The sequence below is a fragment of the Vicugna pacos genome, chromosome 29 (assembly GCF_048564905.1).
Source record: "Vicugna pacos chromosome 29, VicPac4, whole genome shotgun sequence".
Taxonomy (NCBI): Eukaryota; Metazoa; Chordata; class Mammalia; order Artiodactyla; family Camelidae; genus Vicugna; species Vicugna pacos.
In genome coordinates this window covers 3,320,125-3,346,389 of record NC_133015.1, presented here as the reverse complement: position 1 = coordinate 3,346,389, position 26,265 = coordinate 3,320,125, and the positions used below count along the sequence as shown (strand labels likewise).

The 26,265-nt window shown below is 33.5% G+C and overlaps 1 protein-coding gene across 1 annotated transcript in view; it reads right to left on the bottom strand.

The window, feature by feature from the left end:
- MMP16 (matrix metallopeptidase 16) overlaps positions 1 to 26,265 on the bottom strand; it is a 275,059-nt gene that overhangs the window by 97,629 nt on the left and 151,165 nt on the right. Inside the window, exon 4 of the mRNA XM_006202357.4 lies at positions 21,794 to 22,098. Coding sequence (XP_006202419.1) covers positions 21,794 to 22,098 — 305 coding nt within the window. The remainder of the gene's footprint in view (positions 1 to 21,793; positions 22,099 to 26,265) is intronic.

Genomic DNA, 26,265 nt, shown 5'->3' with positions numbered 1-26,265 from the left:
TATTGTTCTTTCTCAATACTATATCTCATTCTGTTGAATAAATAACACCATGAGTTATCTGTTATGTTATTGACATATATTGGAGTCGTTCAAGTTTGGGTCTATTGCTGCTTTGAACATTCTACTTCAAGTCTTTTTGAAAACACTGCCCTACACCACGCATACACACACACACACACACACACACGATGAAATGCCCATTCACTAGGCATGCATGTATTCAGCTTAAATAGTGACAAATTGCTTTACAGAATTATGTATCAATTTTTCATCTCCTCCAGTACTGATTGAGGCTCCAAATAGTTTCACATTCTCATGGACAATTGTTATAGTCAACCTTTCTATTAGCTATTCTGCAGGATCAGTGGTATCTCATTGTGGTTTTAATTTATATTTCCCAGAACCCTAACGATGTTGAGCAATTTTCACATGCTTATTCACAGATCCCTTTTTGTAAACTGCTTCTTCAAGTCTTTTGCCCATCTTTATATTAGGTTATCTATTTTTGATTTGTTGGTCTTCTTTATATGCATCAAGGGCTGTGAACAATTTGAGGTTTTGTCCTATTTGAGAGGTAAGAAGTTACCTTGCCACCATTTTGGGCTGGAAGAAGACACAAGAAACCTGGATTGGAGACAGAGGATCTTATTATTCACGGCACATCAAGCATCATGTTGTTAGTTTCCTTTTACCCCAAGTCCTATGAGGGTGAGGTGCATGGGCCTACGTAGAGTTCTGCCCATGCGTTGTGATGTATTAAAGAGGAAGAATTCTAAGTTAGGGTACCGAAATCTTCTATAATGGGCACTAAGTATGTCTGCTCTTTGTTCAAGAGAAAGATATTATGCTTCTTATACTGGACAGTAAGCATGACTGCTCTTTCTCTAGAGAGATCCTCTACCTGTATCTTTAAAGGTTGTTTGCTATACAGACACAGTGGACAGAAAGGCCAGAAAAAAATGTGTAGTTAGTACATCACATGTAAGATGGATAGAGAAATGCAAGAAACCTATGAAGAATTATATTCCAACAACAGGTTCTGCATACAATTCCTTTACATATATGTGTCACAAATATTTACGACCGTCTTTTCACACTCTTTGTGATGCTTTTCTCTTAAATGAACACATATTCTCAACTACAATGAAGTCCACTTTATGGCCAGTGCTTTTTAAATGTGTCTTGTATAACATTTTTTCCAGATATAGGCATGGAAATTTCCTATGTTGTTTTAGAAACAGGGTAGTTTTGCCTTTCACATTAAAGTGTGTGGTGTGAGGTTAGCTGGCCACGTTCCTCTTTCTATCCATGCGGATATCCAGTCAAACCAGAACCATATGAAGGCCACCCTAGCCCTACTATATTGCTGTATAATGACTGTCATTAAACAGTGGACCATGGATGTGTGGATTTCTTTCTTTATTCTATACAGTCACATTAACAAAGTTCTCTTTTCTAGCCTTACACCAGTATATCATGCGGTTAATATGACAGCTTTACTCAAAGTCTTGCTGTCTGGTAGTGGAAGCCCTCCACTGGGGCTCTTCCTCCTGTGGGGCTGTTCTTAAACTTTTGTAGGGGAGGACAGAGCTCAAGTGGTGGAGCGTGTGCTTAGCATTCATGAGGTCCTGGGTTCGATCCTCTAAAAATAAATAAATAAACCTAATTACCCCCCTCAAAAATAACAACAATAACAAAAAAAAAAACTAAAAAAATAAGTTGGAGAAAAATTAAAAGAAAAAACCTTTTGCATATCCATTTGCCTCAAACCATTTAAGGACTTATTCTAGTGTGGTTCTGTCTTATCTTGGATTTTCATCTGAAAATTTACTCTGCATTTATTTTTGAAAGATTTTTGCAGGAACAGAGTTTTAGGTCAGTTATGATCTTCTTTGCCTGTGTTAAAGATCCCATCGTCATCCTATTGTCTTTGACTCTCACGTTTATATTGAGGAGTCCGATGTCAGTGCTACTGTCTTCCTCTTAAGTAAATTGCACTGTCCCCTCTTTGGCCCATTCTTGCTGCTTTAAGATGTCCTCCTTAGATTCTAGTAGTTTCACTATGATGTGCCTTTGAGTAATTTTTTCTTTTTGTTTAATCTCATTGGTGGTGTGATTTTTAAAATTTGTTTTGGAGACTTTTCTGCCATTTTCTCTCCAAATATTGGCTTTATTCTTTTTCTTTATTTTCTCCCTTTCTGGTGTTTGAATTTCCATATGGTATGTGTTTTTCACTGTGTCCACTTTGCATATGTCTGCTATTTTCCCTTTTTTTTAAATTCTTGATTTATCTATGCTTCAGCCTGGATATTTTCATTGATCCATCTTTACATTAACACATCATCTTTTCTGCAGTGCCCACTCTTCTACTAAATGTACCTGCTCAGTTATTAATTTGTTTTTTTTTCCAGTTCAAGTGTTTCCCTTTGATCCTTTGTAGTAGATTCAGTTTAACTACTGAAATCTCCTCATCTTCTCATCTATTTATTGGACACATTTGTCAGTTATTTTAAAGTCTATGAACGATGATTCCAATATCTGGATCATATGCATTTGGGGGGTGTGGGTGTGGGTATGTTCAAGTTTTTCTCTGGTTCTAGCCTAGTAATTTTTTACTGAATGCTAGACATTGTGAATTAAAAAAACAAATAAAAGATTCTAGATGATATATTTTTTTAATCCAGACAATATTCATCCTATCTTCTGGTAGGTACCTCAAACTGGGACAGGTCACCCAAATCTCATCAGAGACTGAGTGGTATCTGGTTTACATTTCTGTTAAGATCCTGCTCCTAAGGGGTCACTCTCTAGACGTCTCAGTTGGAAGATGTGGTGTTTACCAGAGTCCACCATCATCCCCCAGGCGTTATACTCTAATTTTTGTATTGTCTCTGCCATAATTCAACTAAAAGTTCTTCTCTATACTTCAGTGGCTTTTGTTTTGGCTCCTAAGTGTTCATCTTGTTCAGTTTACAAATTTGGCAAGAGCCTGAAGGGCACCACAAAAGACTGTGGTTTACTTCTTGATGTTTCCCTGATCTCAGGCATCTTAATCTTGGCCCTACAGTCTTGGCTTCCTTCATAGACGTGGCTTTTTTTTTTTTTTTTGTCTCGTTTTCTCTGTAAGATTTATAAAATTTCTTATGCTTCTCTTGAATCCTAAAAACAACTCTCTACCTGTAGTTTCAGAATTTTCAAAATGCCTCAGTATTACCTAATATCTAGGCTCTTCTTTTTTGGTTTTGGTTCTTTTGTTTGTTTGTTTGTTTGTTACCAGGATCTTCATATCTTAAGTCCTGGATCTCCTGACAGCAATGTGGTATCTTTAAACATGTTATTTCATCTTTTTTTTTTTAATCTCATTGAGAATATTAGTCTGCCATAAGATTTACCATTTACCAAGGCATTTATGTTTTTGACCAGTCTTTGGACTCTGTCAGTGAGAACAAAGACACTTTAAAATATATCTGATAATTTAAATTTTAGACATCCTTTTTTGGATTTAATTTTTTTCCTTAAATTATCCCTATGCTATTTTTGACACCAAATGATAAGTTCTTCATAGATTCTGACAGTTCGTACATATCATTTGAATTATCTTTTTCTAGATAAATTCTTATAAATTCTCACAATAAACATATCTTCCAATTTTATGCCCAGTCATATCTCTGAGTCCTTTTATAGCTCTTCAGACTTCCCTCAGCATTGCTCTTCTTGATGGGGGTTAAGGGTCCTTAAAAAGTCAAATGCTTCTCAATGTATTTTCTTCTTCAAATAACTTATGAAATCAGGGGTGACAGGAGTTATTCTAGGGCATCATATTATTAAAATTTCCTTTTTCAGATATGTAGCTATTTCTATATACTCTCCATATTTCCTGTAGGTCATTCTAATTAAACACAGAGTAGTTCACACACATGTATTACACAAGCTTTGGTTTAAGACTCTAAATAAAAACTTTTTTGGGGAAAAAGATGCATCTTTGTATATTTAGGCATTTTTTTTTCTATTTTTTTTGTCCACATACTTATTTACTTTCCTTCCCCTACATATGAGAATAGCAGGGAATATGGCCAGTTTTCTACCCTCTTCCTTATTTTTTGATTTATGCAGAAGAATCAAAGTCATCAGCATTGCATTGTTTTATATACTCATCAATTAATGACTGAAGTTAGGTTAAGATGATTAGGAAACTAGCCATATTTCAGTTAGTAATTTGTATTTATTTCCATATAAGTGAATCATATAACATGTGGTCTTTTGTGACTGACTGTGATTTTCACTTAACATAATGTTTTCAGGCTTCATCTGTGTTACAGCATGTATCAATACTTCATTTCTTTTTATTTCTGAATATTCAGCTGTATGAATATACTATATTTTGTTTTTATCCGTTCATCAATTGATGGGCATATGAGTCATTTCCACCTTTTGGCCACTATGAATAAGGTTCATATAAACATTCCTCTACAAGGTTTTGTGTGGATGTAAGTTTTCATCTCTCTTGGATATATACATAGAAGCAAAACTATTGGGTCAACTGGTAACTCTTATATAGTAACACTATACAAATAGTAACACTAGCCTTTCCCAACATATCAATATAATATTTGGATGAAACAGAAAAACTGTAATACAACATTGGGGAAATAACTTATGACTGTCAGTCTGGTACCCAATAAAGGAAAAATACTCCCCATAGACAAGCCAAATGCAGGGAGCCTCTGAATTCTTACACATGAAAGAAGGTAGCATTGCTCTCTCCCACTTTCTGAAAATGAAGAAGTGGGAGAAAATCAGGTAAACAGCCAATATCCTTGCTATTTAATGGCCTTTTACAAATTAATGAAAACAACTCAGTAGCATGGTCCAAATGGAACCAAGGTAAGACACAGCTAATGAACATTCACAAAACACATACAGATAAATAAATATAAAAAATATGCACTATTAAGTATCAATAAAATTTGTAAATGGGTGAAATTAAACTTTTATCTATTCAAATTGGTCAAGGTGAGAAATTAGGTATTACTAGAGTTAAACTCAGGTGGATAGCTTTGGGTGGTTGAAATTGCGTGCTGTGCAACCATCCCATATGGGTAAGATACACACACACACACACACACACACACACAGAATACAGCTGGTCAGAATTAAATGAAAATTCATCTATGGCACCTAAAAGTGCTTAACAGAAAGTACACACTATTGTTATTGTTTTATTATTATTATCATTAATCTTTACCATTATATCATATTTATTGTTATGCTAATGGCCAGTGGATGGTACACTTTTATATACAGCTGCTAGGAGTGTAAAGTGGCTCTTCATTTTTGAAAAAAATGACTTAATAACATATCAAGCTCTCTTAAAAAGTTTATGTTCCTTAGCTAAATAATTATGTGACTCTACTCTTCAGAAATAACTTGAATGTCAACCAAAATATATATACAAATTTGCTCAATACAATATAACTAATAGCTAAACCTGGAAATGAACTAAATTTTGGCCATAGTATAGTAATAAATTATATTCAATCATATGGCAAAATATGAACCATTGAACTGTATTTAAGATATTTTAGTGAATTAGAAAATTTATAGATAAATAATGTGCAGTGAAATGGTAAATATTTTTAAATTATGTACAACATAATAACAGTTATAGATATATAAAACTGTCTATATCTGAGTATAAACTCCTGGTGTCCTGAATAGAGATGGACAGACATTCAAGTTGAGGGAAGGGTGTGATGACAACAATCTCTTTCCTCCTGTCATTGCAAACCCTCCATCTTGAACTGAAGAGATAATGTTCAGAAAAGAATATACTCAGGGTCGTATGGTGAGTGGGTTAGTCTGACTGAAATCATCTGAGCTGGTAATAAACCCAGGTAAAGGGAACGAGCACCCAGCGCTTCCTCAATGATTCTCTTATTTCCTCCTGGCGACTTGGGCCAGCTGACCTTGGCTAAAGCATGAAGCGTTCTCCTCGAAGTCCTTACGTGACTAGAATGATTGTTTTAAATATACTGAGATTTTAAAAAAGTTATGGTCTACTCTGTCTGCAGATCTATTTTGCAAGATACTTCACCTCTGGTTTGGTTTCATTTATTACGTAAGAATTCATTATGGTTTTAAGATAGTAAAGGAGATGTGTGTATTTGTGGACCAGAAACTTACAAATGAAAGAGGTAAGGGTTCGGATAAGGAAGGCTGCTTAGACAGATGCACGGTCCTGAGGGCTGATAGAAGCTTATGACGGAAGGAGTAGCGGGCATAAAATGCATTGATTTTTTCCAAAGGCAGTAACTCACAAAGAAACAATGAACTGAAGTCAAAGAAGCGGGAGAAAGGAGAGCTGTGAATATAACTTCATAAACTGATTTCAATTTAAGATTCACAGTTGTCTGCTAAGGCCAGGGAATTACATTGAAAGTTTGAGGTAAATTTAAAGGTTTAAATTACAGCTAATTTAATTTTCTGGATCACATTGCTGAGAAGTAAACTGAAAAACAGAAATGAACACTTCCCCAGCATGTTTCTATTAAGTAAAAAAACCTAAATATCACTCATCTAGCTAAATTTTTTTTGATAAAACCACTCCCTGAAAAAGAGCTCTAAAAGAAAAGCTTAATTAGGTTAAAAACTTTTATTTAAGCTAGGTTTTTTTATTTTTGCCACTGGTTTAGTATGTAATCAGAAAAATGTGTTAAATATACCATAACAATGTATTTTCTTGCTAGTATGTCCTCCTTTGGCACTGTTCTAGAATGAGTAAATCTGCTAGAACTAAATGAATGTCAGTTTTCTTGATCTTATTTTCTATCTGAAATGCATAATTTAGTAATACAATTAAAAGATCACATGGCTATAAAAAAAGTGTATCTTGACAAATGAAAGGAAAGCTCTAACAAAGTGCCAATTTTGCTCTAAGGAAACCTGATTTACTCTACACACAGTCATAAAAGTACACACATATGCACATTTGGAAAACTTACACTATGAAACAGAAAAAAAATGGGAAAGTTTGGTTTAAAAAGTTAAGATAAAAAATCAAAGAAATGAGAATTAAGATTGGATAATCTGTACATATTGCAGGTTAATATAATATAGAATAATCTTAGAGTGAAACTCCATTTCATATATGTAAAGTAAATTTAAGTAAATAGGAAATAAGTTGTTGTTCTGAGAAGCCTTGTATACTACTTGAGACAATCTTTCCAATTCTAAAACTGAAACCTTGGTGCGTAATCAGAAACTAGTATTTAATGCATGAGCAAATGTAGAATTAAATATATCCAAGACACAGTTCAAGACTGTGATCAGAATTAAAAAAAGACACTGTAAGTAATGAGTTTAATAAATTTAAACTGGAATTGCCAAGACAAGTATTCAAAGGTTTCTAATTTTTGGGTAGATAGGATGGAGTCACCAGAATTTTCACATCTGAAAAAGCGAAATCTAATAGTTAAAATTAAATTCTTACATACTCTTATATGTCTTATTTTGTGCAGTAATCTCTTTTTAACGAAATCCACTATTGCTTGTAGGTTGTTTTCAGACTCTATTCCATTTTCAGTACTCTGTAATTCTCTAGTACATATTTTAAATAACATGGTGGTATAGGAGATAATATTGACTAGGGGCCACAGAACAATTTCAACAGAGAAATTAGCTCTGAATAGATCCACACTCAACTCTTCATATTGTCCTCCTTCTGAGATAGTTTATATGCTGCAAACTGAGTAAAAATCCTAAATTATAGGTGTGCTCTTTTTATTTCCTCATTAAAACTAGTTTGCTGGATTTCAATGGGCCACCAGAGAAACAGACGTCATCAATCTGTCACTAAATGATTTCAACAAATTAGATAAAACCAAGCTTCACAGTTTTAGCTGTTGTTACTGGTCACGTTTAATTATGCCATCCTCTAGACCGGCAGTGGTCTCACCTGAGTTTGTGATCCACACCTCCCTACCCCACCCAGTGGACTGTTGGCAAAGACTGGAGAGTCTTTTGGTTGGAAGACACTTTTGATTATTTCTATTGAGGTTACTGCTGGCATCTATGGATAGAGGCCAGGGATGGTGTTATTAATATATAGGAAACTCCTCAACACCCAGCAAAATGTCAACAGTGCTGAAGTTGAGAAATCCTGTTCTAGACAAAGATGTTCTAATTATTTTACACCCTATGATTTTTTTCATATAGTTCCTTTGCTTGATATTTCTTTCTTCCCATCTCTCTCTGTCAAAATTATACTTTTCCTTTAATTCTCAATTCAAATGCTTTCTTTCGCGTGAAAAGTTTGATTCAACGTGATTGGGAAATTCAATTAAGATAAAACATTTTGGGTTCTGTACTCTTAGCAAGACCCTTTAAATAGTGTAATATTTCGTATATTAACATATAAGTAAATTATGAAGCATAGCATAAGTATAATGTGAACCTGGACACCTATCCTCCCAACTTGAAAATGAAGTGTTGCCAACTCCTTTACATGGACTTAACATGTTTTGTCCATATTTCATTCCTCTGCTTCCCTCAGAGCTAATTCTATTCTTAAAATTGTAATACCTTTCCCTTGTTTGAAAAGCTCATTTATATGCCTATACTTTATTATTTGGGGATTTTTTTTAATCTTAGAACAAATGATATCATATTGTATCTAGACTTTTGCAGTTTGCCCTCTTCACTTATTATTGTGTTAAGAATCATCAATATTGTTGCTAATAGTGGTGGTAACTACAATTCCCTGCCACTTCATAGTCCATTTTGTAAGCAAATGAATGACAGTCATATATTCATTCCGAACCACAGACTTCTAGTTCTTCTTTTTTGCTGTTATAAACGATGCTGGTATGAAGCCATTCTTGTGCATGTCAACTGGTAAACAAGGGCAAGTCTTTGTTTAGACTGTCACTAAATCTAGATCTAAAATTGTATCAGAGTACATGTAAATGTTCACTTTAACTAGGTTTTGGCCAAACCCTTTACCAGTGGTTTGAACAGTTTATACTCATGTCCAACATGTATAAGTGTTCTTTCTGATGTATATCCTTACTGACACTTGCTGCAACACTTTGGGTATATAAATTGTACCTAGCAGAACTTTGTTTTTATTTACTTTAAAAACTTTGATTTTTAACTGGAGGTTTAGTCTATTTACACTCATTGCAGTTACTGATATGTTTAGAATTTTAAAGTAATTATATTAATATTTTAAAACTTATTCTTTTTATGCCATTAGTGTTCCTTCCTTAATTTTTAAAAAATGTAGGTTTTTCTTTTGCAACTTTAAAATTTATTTTTGTTTTCTTCTACTGTTTTTCCTTCTACTATTTTAGAAATTATACTCTGCTTAGTTTTTTGTATTAATTACCCTTCAAAATTTACCTTGTCTGTTTACCAGGATATAAGATTAATTCCTTAACCTTATTCTTAAAATATATAAGAATCTTAGAGTATTTTAATATTGACTCTCTCCCTGGTTTTCATGCAATTATCATTTAATAAGGTTCTTTTGTCTCTTTTAAGTTGTACAGAGTATATAATAGTATAATTTCATACTTGGCATTATTCATTTCTTTGATCAAAATTATTTCTTTTACCTAAGATTCTTTTAGGATTAACTTCTTTTTAAGTCTTAAGAAATCGTTTAGAATTATTAAATAAATGGACAACTTTCTCATTTTTTATCCTTTTTAAATTTGCTATGTTATCCTAACTTTTGAAACACAGTGTTATTGGATAATTCTAGCCTGATGGTTATTTTTTTCTTAGCATTTCAAATATTCCACTGTCTGCTGGACTTCCTTATTGACTGGGGAGTTTCCTGTCTAGTTGCAGAGCTGTAGATGAAGTGTCTTTTCCATCCATCTCCATGTCTGCTTTGAAAGCCTTTTCTTTGTCTTTGGTGCTCTCTGCAGTTACTCTGAAGTGTGTCTGTGTGTGTGCAATTATGCTGCTTTGAATAAATCGTGATTCTTCTACGTGTGGATTTATTATTTTATTTCTAGGTAATTAGCAGTTAGTATGCCTTCAGGTATTGCTTCTTTTCCTTTCTTTTTTTTTCCACTTCTCTCTTTCTGGTACTCCAACTGTATTTATATTAGATCTTTAGTTCTATTTTACTTATCTCAATCTTTCTTTCATATGTTTCATCCATTTTGCTCTCCACACTGTAATTTGTGGATTTATTTAGATCTTTTTATTCACTAGTTCTTTAGCGAATTTCAGCCTGCTGTTTAATCTACCCATTATTATTATATTTTATTCTTACTATTACCCTTTTAGGTTTTATTTTTCAGCTCTTCTTGGTCTTTTGTAATAGTATCTTGTTGCTTGTTTCTTTCTGTAATTCCATCTTCCCTTTTTAGAGATATCATCATCTTGAAATTATGTACTTCTTAAATTTATAATTTCAATAACTTAAATTCCTGGAAAACAGTCTCTTTTTTTTAGAGCTGATTCTTATTCATGATGCTTGGTTTTCTTTTCTGTTTAGTGATCTTTGATTGTAAACTGACGTTTACATTATACCCATCTGTGAAAAAAATCTGAGAGCCTAAATCCAGTATGCTTTTCTCTAGAGAGAATATGGATTTGCTTACACAGGGAGCCAAGTGTGTGAGTAGGCTGGGTGGTACAATGAATCTGAGATCATGTCGTCTAAATCCAAGTGCTGGCATTTTAATACCGGATTTCCAGATTCAACTTCTTCACTTTGCCTCTGAACTAAGGCTTCATCTCTGCTTTTCAGATGTGTGGATTACACAAAACTCTAGTCTCAGTTCATTGTTTTCTTGATATTTTGGAGCTATTACTCCCTAAATGTGATGCCATATAGTCAAAAAGGCATGCTTCATTGATTATCTAGTTATGCAGTAGTAAGAAGAATCTTTAAAACATTTAGTCCTCCAGAAGTAGGAATTTCAAGAGTGTCCTTTTAAAATCTCTATTATGGTACTTCTCATAGTCAATATTACAAATAATTGTATTGTATCTCTATCCTAGATTGCAAGAAAAAAATCTTTTAAAACAGTATGCAATATTAATATTTTTATTGGAATTTTATATAATGCTTAGTCTTTCCCTTCAGTTCCTACCATGTATCACAGATTTCCACCATATTACTCACACCAGAATTGTCAATGAAATGTTTGTTGTAGGGAAAGTGTATGAAAAGTCAGTAATATCAACCTCTATGTTAACATCATATTTTATACCAACACTGTATATTTACATCACAATTTGCTTCTGTCTTTATATTATTGCCAAATCACAAGGAACTATCCCTCAGGTCAGATAGGATTTCTAAAACAAGTATCATTTATAGACACTTATTTTAAAATCACAGATATAGTTTAATACTAAAAAGTAAGTCATTAGTATATAAAATAGTATTATGAATCATTTCTTCCATTTTTTTAGCACTTTGCATACCAGAGGTTAAAACAAACAAACAAACAAGCAAAACAATGATTCGCTTTGTTTTTCAGTCCTCTGAGAAGAACTTGTATTTTTTTTTCTGCCTATTGGTGAAAGGGATCTTTTTCTTGTAGGATGTATTTACTTATGGATCCGATTGAGTTAATTTTGCGATGAACACAATGACTCCTTCTGAATTGCACACTGCTGTCGTAATTTAGCATAAGACATTTTTGCTACTATGTATTTGCTTATTTCTTTTGCTTTAATTTTTCCACTCTTCTTTCCTTTGGGAGAATCTATACTTCTTACACTGAGGCTATCTACTAGGTATTCTAATATCTAGCCTCGAATTTCACATCATTTTCTCCTACCATGTTTTTCTGAAAATGCTTACCAAGATTTTCTTGCACATGACAGACTCAGTTGTTACAGCAATAGCAGGTTTCATTTTTCCTGTTCCATAGAGAGCCTTTACGGGTATTTTGAGTTGTTCCCAATATTGCTTTTCTGGTTCACTTGATAAAATATTTTCAGCAATAGGCTTTTCTCCTGAATCTTCAAGCAGAATCTTTAGCATCCTTTTCATTGTATCATTTTGCTCTTCCTAACTAGCTAACCTGGAGCAAGTTACCAGACTTTCTGTGCCTCAATTTCCTTGCAAAATTACACTGTCTACTTTATAAGTTTGTTGTGAGGAACAAATGAGTTAAAAATGTAAGATGAATTTAAGAGAGTGTCAAATAAATTTTGTTCCTATTATTTAATGAGCCTGATGCTAACCCACAGAATGAGTTTTTAAACTAATTCTTTATTTCCCTACTTTTCTTTTCACATACTAGTCAAATAACCACTTTAATTGAAACCTGGAGAGCAGGCTGATATTCCAGGATCTTAGGTCAATTTCCACTGTTCAACACACATGTATCTAGTACAGCCTTGCCTAACAGACGAGAAACGTCATCTCAGCCCACTGACCTGTTCTCTGATGCATCCAATGAGCGACAGAGTACAACTTCCACCGTGAATTGTAACAAGGGCTGTTTCTGCTGCTGCCCTCATATGTTATCAACAGACTGAGGAAGAGGCGAGTTGGGGCAACATTTGTTTCAAATGAAGAAGTGAGTTATCAACTAAAAGTGAGAATAATTAGTGGATAGTTCTGTTGTGTTTAAACTGTCAGGCAATTACTAAATGGTAGTATGCCAGGTTTTGTAATGATATGGTTGTAATTTTGCAGAAAAATAATTACACAAAACTCAGGTAGAGATTCATTAATAGTCTTGAAAATGTAGGCAATAAAAATATAAAATTATTAATTCCAAACAACTGGATTTTTAAAAAACGCAAACACAGTAATTTTCTATATTGATAAACTAGTGGCTAAATTTGAAACTCCCATTTAATTTTGCTTTGTTATCTATCTAGATTTAAGGATAAGTAACCTATATGAAGATAAATTGAGGAGAGGAGTAACAGATACTAAATAATGGTCAACAGGTCATAATCTGTATTAAGACACATGTAAGCCACTTACCCACAGATGCAGAACAGGATATCTAATATCAAACGATCATTGTTTGATATTAGACAGTGGCAGACACTGACCCATCAAACCCAACAACTTTCTCCAGGCTTCCCTGTGATTAGGTGTGGCCGTAGGATTGAATTCTAGTTAGTGGATCTTGGTCAGGAATGCTATTTACCACTTGCAGTCTGGCACATAACACTCTTCCATGAGCAAACCTACCTCTGTTCACTCAGCTGCTCTTTAGATGTTGATGCCTGAGGCAACACTGGAAATCCCGTGTTCATGGTGGCCGAGCCTCCAGGATTCTGGGTCTCTGACTGAGTGACTGGACAGTCCCACTGTCCCAACACATGAGTAAGAAATAATTTTCTATTCTGTTAAGCCACTGAAATTTCTGGCTTTATCTTTCGATTTATTAAGAGCTCTATATTATATGCATTTTAACATTCATGATCCATCTATATAATTTAGTAAAACTGAGATAACGAAAGACCATCTTGAGTGTGACGATACCAGTTCATCTGCTATTCTCTAGCTGCACACAAAGATCTAAAAGTAAATAACCAAGTAGAAGCTGCATATTAATCATATGAAGCAATGTAATTGAGAGGTTTTGAAAACCTCAAGCATATCAAACTTTAGGTCACCAGTCTAGTGAAATGAAATAAGCTTAATAAAATAAAGTTTACTCCAGGAAGTAAATCAGATTTTGAAAAACAATTAAAAAAAAAAACACCTCTATCATAGTTTTGAAAGCCAAGTTCCTTTCAGAGAGAGCTCCCAAGTTTTAGTAAAACATGGTAAGGTAAGAACTATGGGGTAGAGTGCTAATATTTTTAGAATTTACAAGTTCAATAAGCATTCTGGTTATAAAGGATGGGTTAAGGTACTTGGCTGTCCAATCATATCAACTCCTTCCCGTATCTTCAAAAAGCACAGGGCTGGTACATCTAGACAATATTCCCCCAGACTGTAGCACTTCTAGGCGTCTTGGTAATATCTGTTTGGCATCTAACCCCTCCTGTTCTCAAAGATCAAAAGTCCAAATCCTGTAGGCATCTGAGAAACATTATACAGCAGTTGTAGCTGTAGAATGAGCAGAAAAGGTTGGGAAGTGGCAGACAGCTGGCCTTAGCCTAGGTTTACCCCTTGGTAACATGTATTCACACACCAATGACAAACTCTCTCCTAGAGAAAGTTAACTCTCCCTGGCCCACACAAATTGTGTCCATTGACTCAAGCACTGCATCATGAATATATTTAACTTATACTTGGTCTAGTCAAAGAATGAGTGGGCTTGGATGTAAAATTGGACCACTTCATATTTAATATAAATATTCATCAAGGATTCCAGAGAAACAGAACCAATAGGATATATATGGCTAAATAAGAGTAGATTTATTATAGGAATTAACTCATGAGATTATGGCAGCCGAGAAGCTCCATGATCTACTGTCCACAAATTAGAAAACCAGGAAAATTGATGGTATCATTCATTCTGAATTCAAACGCTTAAGAACCAGGAGTTGTGATGTACAAAGGCAGGAAAAAATGTACTTCTCAGCTCCAGAAGGGAGAGAGAATTCACCCTTCCTCTTCTGTCCTATTCTGGCCTCCAAGGGATTGGATCATACCTGCTCACGTCGGTGAAGAAGGATCTTCTTTACTTAGTCTGTTGAATCAGATAATCTCTTCCAGAAGCATCCTCAGACACGTACAGAACTAATATTTTACCAGCTATCTGGGCATCTCTTAACGCAATCAACTTGACACATAAAATTAACCATTGCAATGATGCAACAGATTTAAGGATTTTGATGTCTCAGATGAAATTTTCATCATCATTCATCTCTCCTTAGTTTTTAGATAGACTGCTGAAACAGCGCCTCCTGATCATCTTCTGACTTTAGGCAGTGACATTTTTGACAATAAACACAGCCAATAAAATGCATTCTTTTTGTTAGTAGAATTCAAGCTGCTTGGTAAAATAAGATATGCATCTAGTTATTTCTCTGTCATAGTTTTATATATCATTTTAATAGATAACCATTTTGTTTGGAGATTATCAATTTGAAATCCTGACTGTGGTAGATTACTTGTCTGATTAGAAATAATCTTTGTGGTAGGTTTGTGTTTGCAATTGACAGTACCATTTAAACGTTATACCATAGCCAAGGAAACAATATGATAATGATGCTCAAAATGAATCTCAACATTTTGCTAGATTTAAATTTTCCAACTCACATTCAGGCAATGTACTCTTTTCAAAAACCATATCACAGTAGCATTTTCTATTTAGAATTAGTATGCACATGTTCTGCTTATCCACTCCATGAACAAAAACAAAATGTCATGGAAAAGAAAGGCATTATTTTATTAGGCCTGTGTGTATGGTGTGTGTGTGTGTGTGTGTGTGTGTGTGTTTATTTATTTTAATGTAACTAGTGGGTAACTTGCTTAATGGACATTACCTTAAGTTTCAAAAGCTATCATGACTATAAGCAAATTGATAGAAAAGTGGATAACGATGAATTAAGGTTTACTGGCAGCCAAAGATACTGTTTATCTCATTTGAGGTAGACAGAATTCAAATTGCCTTCATTAGCTGAGCAATGTGCTGTGGAAAATGAGCTGGGTACTTATCAAGAGGTTCTTTCATTTGCATTTTTGCTAAATTATCAAGCTTCTCTATTTTCTAGGTGCTTAAGAGCTATGAATAGGAGAGAAAGAAAAATTTTCAGGTAAGTAAGCCGGGGGCATTGGAGGACTAGAGTAAAGAAAAGAAAGTTTATTAATGAAAATGTCAGAAATGTGCCTGTATATTTGTGATACAAAAAGACAATCTTACAGATAGCATCTAGTATGTACACATGGATTAATTCTCCACACATTCACCAGTACCACAACAAAGCTAGAGGCTTTTCTTTTGATAAATGATCAATACTTCACATGACATTACCCTAGCTGCCCTGCTGTTGCTAGTTAAAAGTTTGAATTTCAATTAAGCAGTAAATCTTTATGGTATTACATCTTAAACAGTCAGTTAACTTTTCCCTTATCTCCTATAATTCTGAAACATTATTATTTTGCAGAATCATTTCCTTTAAGCTCACTCAAAAGAAAAAAATATTCCTATTGGACCAGTAAAGAAATATCTTCCTCCAAATGGAACACTAAATATTATATAACTGTTTTGTTTAGGATTTTAATAGTATGGGTATGTACAAAAATATTTTTATGTTTCTACAGTATAAGTTAAAATTCAATCAAAGGCAATCAAATCAAATATATAATATAATATAATCTGAGTCAAAAGTCCTTTGACTGGATTGTACACATTTAGCTCCTATGTTTTATTTCACAATTCTTTCCAACATATATATCCCTTGAAAAAAGTCTTAAATTACACAAAACACGTAAGCATTTGTAATATCAATCATACTCAAATCAGTGGAAAAATTCTTATTTCCTATGTCACTTCAAATGCCCCTATAGATTTTTTAAAAATTTCTTATTTTTAAAAGCATTGGTTGATGCCTAAAATAATCCAGCTATTGTATCCAGAGGATACATTCTAAAAGATTTGTGCAGCTTTCTTGATGATTTCAATATTTTGAGAGAAGATACAGGTCATTTAATAGGCACCATCTCCTTCACATATAATTTTAAAACAATTTTAAATTCATGAGGCCACATGCCAAATTAACACAATTTCAAAGCTACAGATTTAAAGTATCTTAACAATTAGATTCATTATCAAAACAATGTAATTTTCTCTGTTTAGAAGTTTAGAAGAAAATCTTTCCCCTGGAATCAAATACAGATTTGCCTGTGTCAGCAAAATTCTACCATTATAAGTGCTATTTTTTCTCAACTATTTAGAATGAAAATTTTCTTCAATTATTCAAAACAATGTTAACAAGTGACTTAAAGAATTCTGAACTACTTCACTAGAATGCCTGTGTTATTTTTGATAAAATAAACACATTTAATTTTAAATAAATTATGTATCAAACCAGTATGGGTCAACTATTATGTTGTAGGTATTTTATAATAAGATACTCAGATATAGAGTAAGTTAAATATGTCTGAATAGAAACCAATTTACTTACAATGTTTCCAGCCCTGCAATATAAGGTAAAGAATGAAATCAACTACACAGTATGTTAGAGGTTTCTTGAGCTAATGAGCAATTAGCCAGGAACACAGATCTGTTTGATTCCAAAGTATTTGGCTTTTAATTCCACGATAATGAAATCTCCCAACATATTTTGCCATTAGTCTCCAAACTAGTTCTTAAAATAAAATAATAATTTTATATTATAGTAAATACACTTATTAATGGCAATTCAAAAGATCATTTTATTCAATACTAGAAATTTTATCTTATTTTGGAAAACATGAACAATTATTTATTATATTTCCTTTCTTTGAAAATTAATGTTATTTTAAGTTTAACTCAATCTAATTCATTCTGTTCTTAATGTGATTGAACTCTGCATACTCTAAAACTGCAAGGCTATTACACTAATCCAGCTAATTAACCCTTCTAATGAACTAACAAAACTTAATATGATGGCTGGGCTTAACTTATAAAGGACTCATTAAGAGTTTTATTAGCTGATTAGTTGTCATTAAACAATGCAAGCTTACATATTCAACATTCTACTGTGGTGTGAAAGAAAAATATTTAAGTCTTGATTACAAGAACTATGAAGATGGCTGCTTATACTTCTCAAATCCTATAATTTTGTGAACATTTTTAAACATAATAGTGAAGTATGGATTTCTGCCTAGGAAGAAACATACGCTTCTTATATCAAGTAACTATTCTTTTAGTTGTTGAGATTTTGTCTTTACATTATTTTTGGATATCAGAATAATCATAAGGTTTAGAACATTGATATGTTAGATATGCAAGAAATTAAATATGATAAAAAATAAAGAATAATAAAAAATAACTTATGTAGTTGTATCAGATTGGGAGACCAAGAAAATTATAAAGACAAAAGACAGGGGGCAAAATGTTACAGATTAGAAACAACATGCTTCTAAAAAACCCAATGGATCAATGATGAAATCAAAGAAGACATTTAAAAATACCTAGAGACAAACAACAATGAAAACACAACCACATAATATCTATGTGATGCAGCAAAAACAGTCCTAGGAGGGAAGTTCATAGTGATACAGGCCTTCCTCAGAAAAGAACAATCTCAAATAAACGAACTAACTTACCACCTAAAATAATTAGAGAAAGAAGAGCAAACAAAACCAAAAGTCAACAGAAGGAAGAAAACAATAAAGATCAGGGAGGAAAAAAATAAAATAGAGATTTAAAAAAATAGAAAAAAATCAGTCAAACCAAGAGTTAGTTTTTTGAAGGAGTAAACAAAATTGACAAACCTCTGGCCAGGCTCACCAAGAAGAAAAGACAGAAAACAAATAAATAAAATAAGAAAGGAAAATGGAGAAATTACAACCAATACCACAGAAATACAAAATATAAGAGAATACTATGAATAACTCTATGGAAACAAACTGGACAACCTAGAAGAAACAGATAACTTTCTAGAAACATACAGTTCACCAAGACTGAATCAAGAAGAAATACACCACTTGAACAGACCAATCACTAGAAATGAAATATAATTAGCGATAGAAAATGCCCCCACAAACAAAAGTCCAGGACCAGATGGCTTCACTGGGGAATTCTACCAAACACACAAAGAAGAACTCACACTAGTCCTTCTCAAACTCTTCCAAAAGACTGAAAAGGAGGGAGTACTCCCAAACTCCTTCTATGAAGCCACCATCACCCTGATACCAAAACCAGACAAAGACACAACCAAAAAAGAAAATTACAGGTCAAAATCACTGATGAACATAGATACAAAAATCCTCAACAAAATATTAGCAAACAGAATCCAATAGCACATAGAAAAGATCATACACCATGATCAAGTTGGATTCATCCCAGGAACACAAGGATGGTTCAACATATGCAAATCAATCAATGTGATACACCACATCAACAAAAGAAAGGACAAAAATCACATGATCATCTCAACAGATACAGAAAAAGCATTTGATAAAATTCAACACCCATTTACGATAAGAAAATCTCATCAAAGTGGGTATAGAGGGAATATATCTCAACAAAATAAAAGCTATTTATGACAGATCTACATCCAGCATAGTACTCAGTGGTGAAAAATTGAACGGCTTCCACTAAAATCTGGAACAAGGCAAGGATGCCCACTCTCACCACTTCAATTCAACATAGTCTTGGAAGTCCTAGCCACAGCTATCAGGCAAGAAAAAGAAATAAAATGATCCAAATTGGAAGAGAAGAGGTAAAATTATTACTATATGTGGATGACATGATACTATACATAGAAAACCCTAAAAGCTCCACACGCACACACAAACTACTAGTGCTAATAAAAGAATTCTGCAAGGGAGCAGGATACAAGATTAACATACAAAAATCAGTTGCATTTCTTTATGATAACAATGAATTAGCAGGAAAAGAAAGTAAAGAAATTTTAAAATTGCATCCAAAACAATAAAATACTTGGGAATAAATCTGACCAAGGAGGTGAAAAACTTATACACAGAGATCTACAAAACACTGATTAAGAAAATTAAAGAAGACTTAAAGAAATGAAAGATATCCCATGCTCTTGGATTAGAAGAAACAATATCATTAAAATGGTCATACTGACCAAGGCGATCTACAGATTTAACATGATCTCTATCAAATTACCCAGGACATTTTTCACTAGAACAAACAATCCTAAAATTTATATGGAATCACAAAAGACCCAGAATTGCCAGAACAATATTGAAGAGAAAGAATGAAGCTGGAGGAATAACCCTCCCAGTCTTAATAAAATACTACGAAGGTCCTGTAATCAAAACAGCATGGTATTGGCATAAAAACAGGTATATATGGATCAATGGAACAGAATAGAGAACCCAAAAATAAATCCATAGACCTATGGTCAATTAATCTTGACAAAGAAGGCAAAAATATACAATGGAGAACAGTCTCTTCAGCAAATTGTGCTGGGACGACTGGATAGCAGCATGTAAATCAATAAAGTTAGAACACTCCTTCACTCCATACATGAAAATAAACTGAAAATGGCTTAAAGACTTAATTATAAGACAAGACACAATAAATCTCTTAGAAGAAAACATAGGAAAAACATTATGTGACATAAATCTTAGCAATGTTCTCCTAGTGCAAACCACTCAGGCAATAGAAATAAGAGCAAAAATAAACAAATGGGACCTAATTAAATTTATAAGCTTTTGCACAGCAAAGGAAACCAAAAGGAAAACAAAATGGTAACCTATGGAATGGGAGAAAATATTTGCAAATGATGTGACTGACAAAGGCTTAATTTCAAGAATCTATTAACAGGTCATACAACTTAATAAAAAAACAAACAACCCAATCCAAAAATGGGCAGAGGACTTAAACTAGGAATTCTCCAATGAAGGCATACAAATGGTCAACAGGCACATGAAAAAATGGTCAATATCACTAATTGTCAGAGAAATGCAAATCAAAACTACAGTGAGTTATCACCTCACACCATTCAGAAAGGCCATCATTCAAAATTCAATGAATGATAAATGCTGGAGACGGTGTGGAGTGAAGGGAGCCCTCCTACACTGTTGGTGCAGCCATTACGGAAAACAGTATAGAGATTCCTCAAAAAACTAAAAATAGACCTACTATATGACCCAGCAATTCCACTTCTGGGTATATATCTGAAGAGAATCCTAATTCAAAAAGATACATGCACCTCAATGTTCCCAGCAGCACTATATACAATATCCAAGACATGGAGGTAACCTAAATGTCCATCAATAGAGGACTGGATAAAGAATTTGTAGTATATTTATACAATGGAATACTACTCAGCCATAAAAAGAATAAAACAATGCCAATTGCAGCAACATGGATGGAACTAGAAATCATCGTTCTAAGTGAAGTAAGCCAGAAAGAGAAAGAAAAATACCATATGATATCACTCATATGGGGATCTAAAAAAAAAAGGACACCATGAACTCATCTACAAAACAGAAACAGACTGGCAGACTTAGTAAACAGTCTTTGGTTACTGGGGAAAGGGGGTGGGAAGATATAAATTTAGGAGTTTGAGATTTACAAATGTTACCCACTATATATTAAAAATAGATTTAAAAAAGTTTCCTCTATATTAGCACAGAGAATTATTTCAATGTCTTGTACTAATCTTTCATGAAAAAAATATGAAAATGAATATATATATATATATATATATGACTGGGACATTGTGCTGTACACTAGAAATTGACACATTATGATTCACTGTACTTCAATCTAAAAAAAAAAAAAAAGAAAGGTGGTAATGGGGGGAAAAAAAAAGATACAGAAGCCACACCACAAATGTTAATCAGGGTTAAGTTTCAAGTGGGAACTCTGGAATAAAGAGTAAAAAGAAAAATCACAGAATTTGTTTAATGTATGTCCTATGATTTGAAAACTATGGAATCTTTTAAATGACATTTTATAGAAAACAAAATTCACTTTAGAATATTTAGAACAGTGTAAAGTTCTATTCTTTAATCAAAAGTGACATGAAAAATTATTAGTCTAGTGACCCACAGAAACTCTTGTTCTAAAATGTTACAAAAAGCCTCAGTATTTGATAATTTTAAAGACAAATTTAGTTTGTTTAGATTAAGTTTGCATATTAGTAAATCACTTGGGAATTCCAAAAATATAAATAATCGGTGAAAAATTTACAATGAATAAAACTATGCACTTACCATCATGATTAGGATTTCCTAGTGTCCATGGTTCATCTGAGTCAAAATGAGTATCTCCCCCAATTCCTGGTCCAGGGAAATAGGCATGTGCCAAAAACCCTCCCTCTCCATCAAAGGGAGAACTGTCTCCATGAAAGCCGGATGCAAAAATGATGGTGATATCCACATCACGTTTGCCATTTTCTAATTCACTGTAGGGAACTTCTTCAAACGTCAGAGGAGTTACATTCTGCCATACGTCAAAGGCACGGCGAATAGCTTTACGGGTTTCAGGGTCTCCTACTTTGGGAGTTACGTTCTTTATACTGAAATTTAGAAAAAAAAGAATAATCAGCACGGATTTAGCATATATAATCTGACTTATTACAGATTGACTTATTACAGGTATTCAGTTGAGTAAAATATTAGAAAAACAGTCATATTCAAGAGGAAAGAAATTAATTAATTCCTCATGTCTCTATCACTGGATTTCACTACCCTGGGTCGTTTAATTCTCAGCAGTACAGAATTCAGCTACGAAGGCTATAAATGAGAACTTCTGTGAGGAATTGTTAACAGTGGGGCAATTAGACCAACCACTTTGTTTTCTAAACGACAATAGAAAGGCAGCTTTGCCAAATGATCAAACAGGTGCATCAGCTTCAAGATGGAATTTTTAAAAAAATGTAATTCTGTCCGGTTATTATTACTTTTAGGGGCACACTGTTGCATGCACACCTTACTTTCAAACAATGTCTTTATGTTCTTAACCATGACCATCAACTCAATGGACACAAAGTTATTTCTAAGTTTTTAAAGGTCAATTAATGACAATTTCTGATGATCTATTGTTTTCTTATATACTTATTTCTAGTTAAAATAAACCAATATGAGTGAATAGCTTTTTAATGCAAATATTTAGCAATTATGTACATTTAAAGAACTTGGATATTCTTTAATTAGATTATTTGTTTTGAGGCTAATAAGTGAATACATAAAATAAAATAAAAATGATTTTAAATTTATTTAGCACTAATCAGATATTTCTCTTTCCTCACTTCTTTTTCTAAATAGAAAAAAATGAAATAAATTTATATATGTGTAAGTATTTTATATTGTGGTAGTATACATTCATACCATCTTGTGAAAAGTAATGAGCAAATTTCACAGGACTCATAAATAAGTTTCAGACGACTTCAACCAACAGACGTAGACCCATGAATCCATGAATTTCACTAAGGGACTATCTCAATATGTAAAAGGGTATAATATCCAGGTGAATATTTATTGCAGTGCAATAATAAAAGCGAATTGTTAGCTAAAAGGTATAAACATTATGATGTCTCCATTACATGCCATAATACACATAGGGCTCAAAATTATTTTACCATTTTAAAGCTATTTAGCAGTATGGAAAAATATTTAAGATATACTTTCTGGTGAAAAAATAATATGCAGATTATATTTTTAACCCAATTGTAACTATATCAATTTAGTTACCAATGTTAGGCAGGAATCATACCGATATAATAATGACATTAATTAAGCATTTACTATGAGCCAGGCAAGCATTTCACAATATCTTATTTAGCCCCCTGAGAAGCCCAATGAGACTGACATATATACCTATCATACAAAGAAACAGTTTGAGATTTAGAGGAATTTAGAAAACAATTAGAATGGCAGAACTAGTTTCTCAACCCAAACATTCTGACTCAAGAATCAACCATCTTACATTCTAAACTAGACCATACATCTACAACAAGGTTCACTATTTTCTAATACACGCTGCAGACCATGTTTACAAAGATTATTTGATGATAAATATCAGTCATTATATACAAAGAAAATAAGAAAGCAAACCAAGTGAAAATGGAGGTGGTGCAGGAAGTATTCTAGGAAGAAGAAATGGCAGGTGAAAGGGCCAGATGGGAAGACATGCTTGGCAAGTTCAAGGAAAGGCAAGGTGGCTGGTATAGTCTGAGCAGAGACAGAGGGCAAGCATCAAGTGTGGTCAGAAAGGCAGCAGAGTATCACATTAGACAGGGCCTTGTTGGCCACTGCAAGGAGTTTGGCTTTAAGTCCAAGTGAGAGAGGGAAAAACTGGAGCTTCATGAACATCCTTACTTCTGCTTTAAGTGATGTCTGACTTATGCTTTAAAGAAATGATTGAGCTTTTATGTGGAAAATATTGAAGTGGAGCAAGAATCGAAGCAAGGAGATCTATTGGGAACTCTTGCAAATATTCAGGTGAGAAATGACAGTGCTTCAGACAAGAGGAGTACCAGTGGAGATATTGAGAAATGGTCAGATTTGTTATATATTTTGAGTATACACCTGCCAAGATGTACTGATGGTTGGATATAAGCCATTTATTACATAAATTATGACTTAGGAACTTACATTTTGTAGAGAAAAGGAATTTAGGCTAAATCTATTTTATTTAATATTTGGTAAATTTGGGAAATAAAGATCTATTTGATAAAAAAATCATATTACCCATTAAGTAGTAAACTCTAATTCAAAGAGACACATGCACCCCAGTGTTCACAGAGCACTGCTTACAATAGCAAAGACATGGAGACAATCTAAATGTCCATTGACAGATCACTGGATAAAGAAGAAATACAGTGTCTCTGCACACATATGCTCATACATGTGAACAATGCAATACTACTCAGCCATAAAAATGCATGAAATAATACCATTTGCAGCAACATGGATGGACCTGAAGGTTATCATACTCAGTGAAGTAAGTCAGACAGAGCAAGACAAATATCATGTCTTTCATATCACTTATATATGGAATCTAAAAAAAAATGGCACAAGTGAACGTATTTACAAAACAGAGACAGACTCACAGACATAGAAAACAAACTTATGGTTACAAAGGGGAAAGGGGGAAGGGACAAATTAAGAGTCTGGGATTTGCAGATACTAACGAGTATATATAAAATAGATAAATAACATGGTCCTACTGTTTAGCACAGGGAACTATATTCAATATCTTGTAATAACGTACAATGAAAAAGAACATGAAAAGGAATATATATATATATATATGTATACTTCCCTAAGTGTATATATATATATATGTGTGTGTGTAACTGAATCACTACGCTATACACCAGAAACTAACACAGCATTGTTAAATCAATTACAGTTCAAAAAAAATTACGTTACTCATTAAGGTCCAGTTATTGTTTTGAATAAAGCTTAAACAGAGCCTACTAAGAATTCATCAGTTTATTCAACAACTATTTATTGAAGGCCTAATATACAGCAGGAACTCTACTAGGTTCTAGAGAGTATAAAATGGATATGCTCTCTGATGTAATGAAGCTCCTGTATGGTCTTGAAGTAATACACAATGTACTATCTTATAATTGTTCACCTATACACTTGACCCCCATGCTAGACTACTTTCTCCATCAGAGCACAAGCCTTGCCTAACTCATCAGTTGCTGGTTATGCCATATAATATTTTCAGCAATCATTTATTGAATGAACAACAGCTAATTACCCAAGAAGCAAAATTTGCCGAAAGAAAATTGATCATAAAGATTCAAGTTAAATAAGAGACGAATGGCCACCAGTATTTGTATTATAATTATAACCAGTATGTAAATTATACATCAGCCAAGTTACACACCCCCCCCTAAGAATACACACATGGTATAAACTCAGATGTTCCCATTTCCAGGCATCAAGCACTGGGGTCATTAAAGGGGAAGTTGTAGGAGACTGGACATTCCCTTTAAATGGACTGATTTTAGAAAAGTTCCTTCCAATTCCACATATTAAAGATAGGAAAGATCTTAAATTTATGTAATCGAACTTTTCAACCATTTCCACAAATATTCTCTAATTTCCCTGACAAGTGAATATATTTCTTGGTTTCTATGCAGCAAATGATGAAGACGACTTGTAAGGTGGATAATTTAATTTTTTCAATAGCTCAAAATACTAGATTTTTTTCTGAAAGCCTTTATGTATTTGAGAATAACTCAAAATTTCTTCCTTAAATATTCCTTCCATCATGTTGAGACTCTTCGGCTGTCATCCTGAGCCCTTCCCCGTGCAGACTGCTTTCAAGATCTCTTAGCATCTTGATTTCTTCTTAGAGGCATTCGTTAAGTTGCCAAGAAGCAGCTGAATGTGTGGTGGCCCAAAGAGGAAAGGATACATCAGCTAAGGTGTGGCCAGGGAAGCAGAGAGGAAAATTAGCATCTCCACTGCTCTGAACACTTTACTTTGTATCAATCTAATTCTATTCATCCCAGCTTTGTTTGAGCCACATTATACTGTTGGCTCATAATGAGTTTGCAATAAAATAAAACCTATTTTCAACCACCTCCACGCCATCTCTTATCTGTATCCTGTAACGTCACAGTCAGCTATCCTTTCCATGAATAATTATGTTTTAAGCTTCAATGTCATATTTTGTATTTACTTCCCTAAGTATAGTAAATCAAAAGTAGTAGCAAATACTT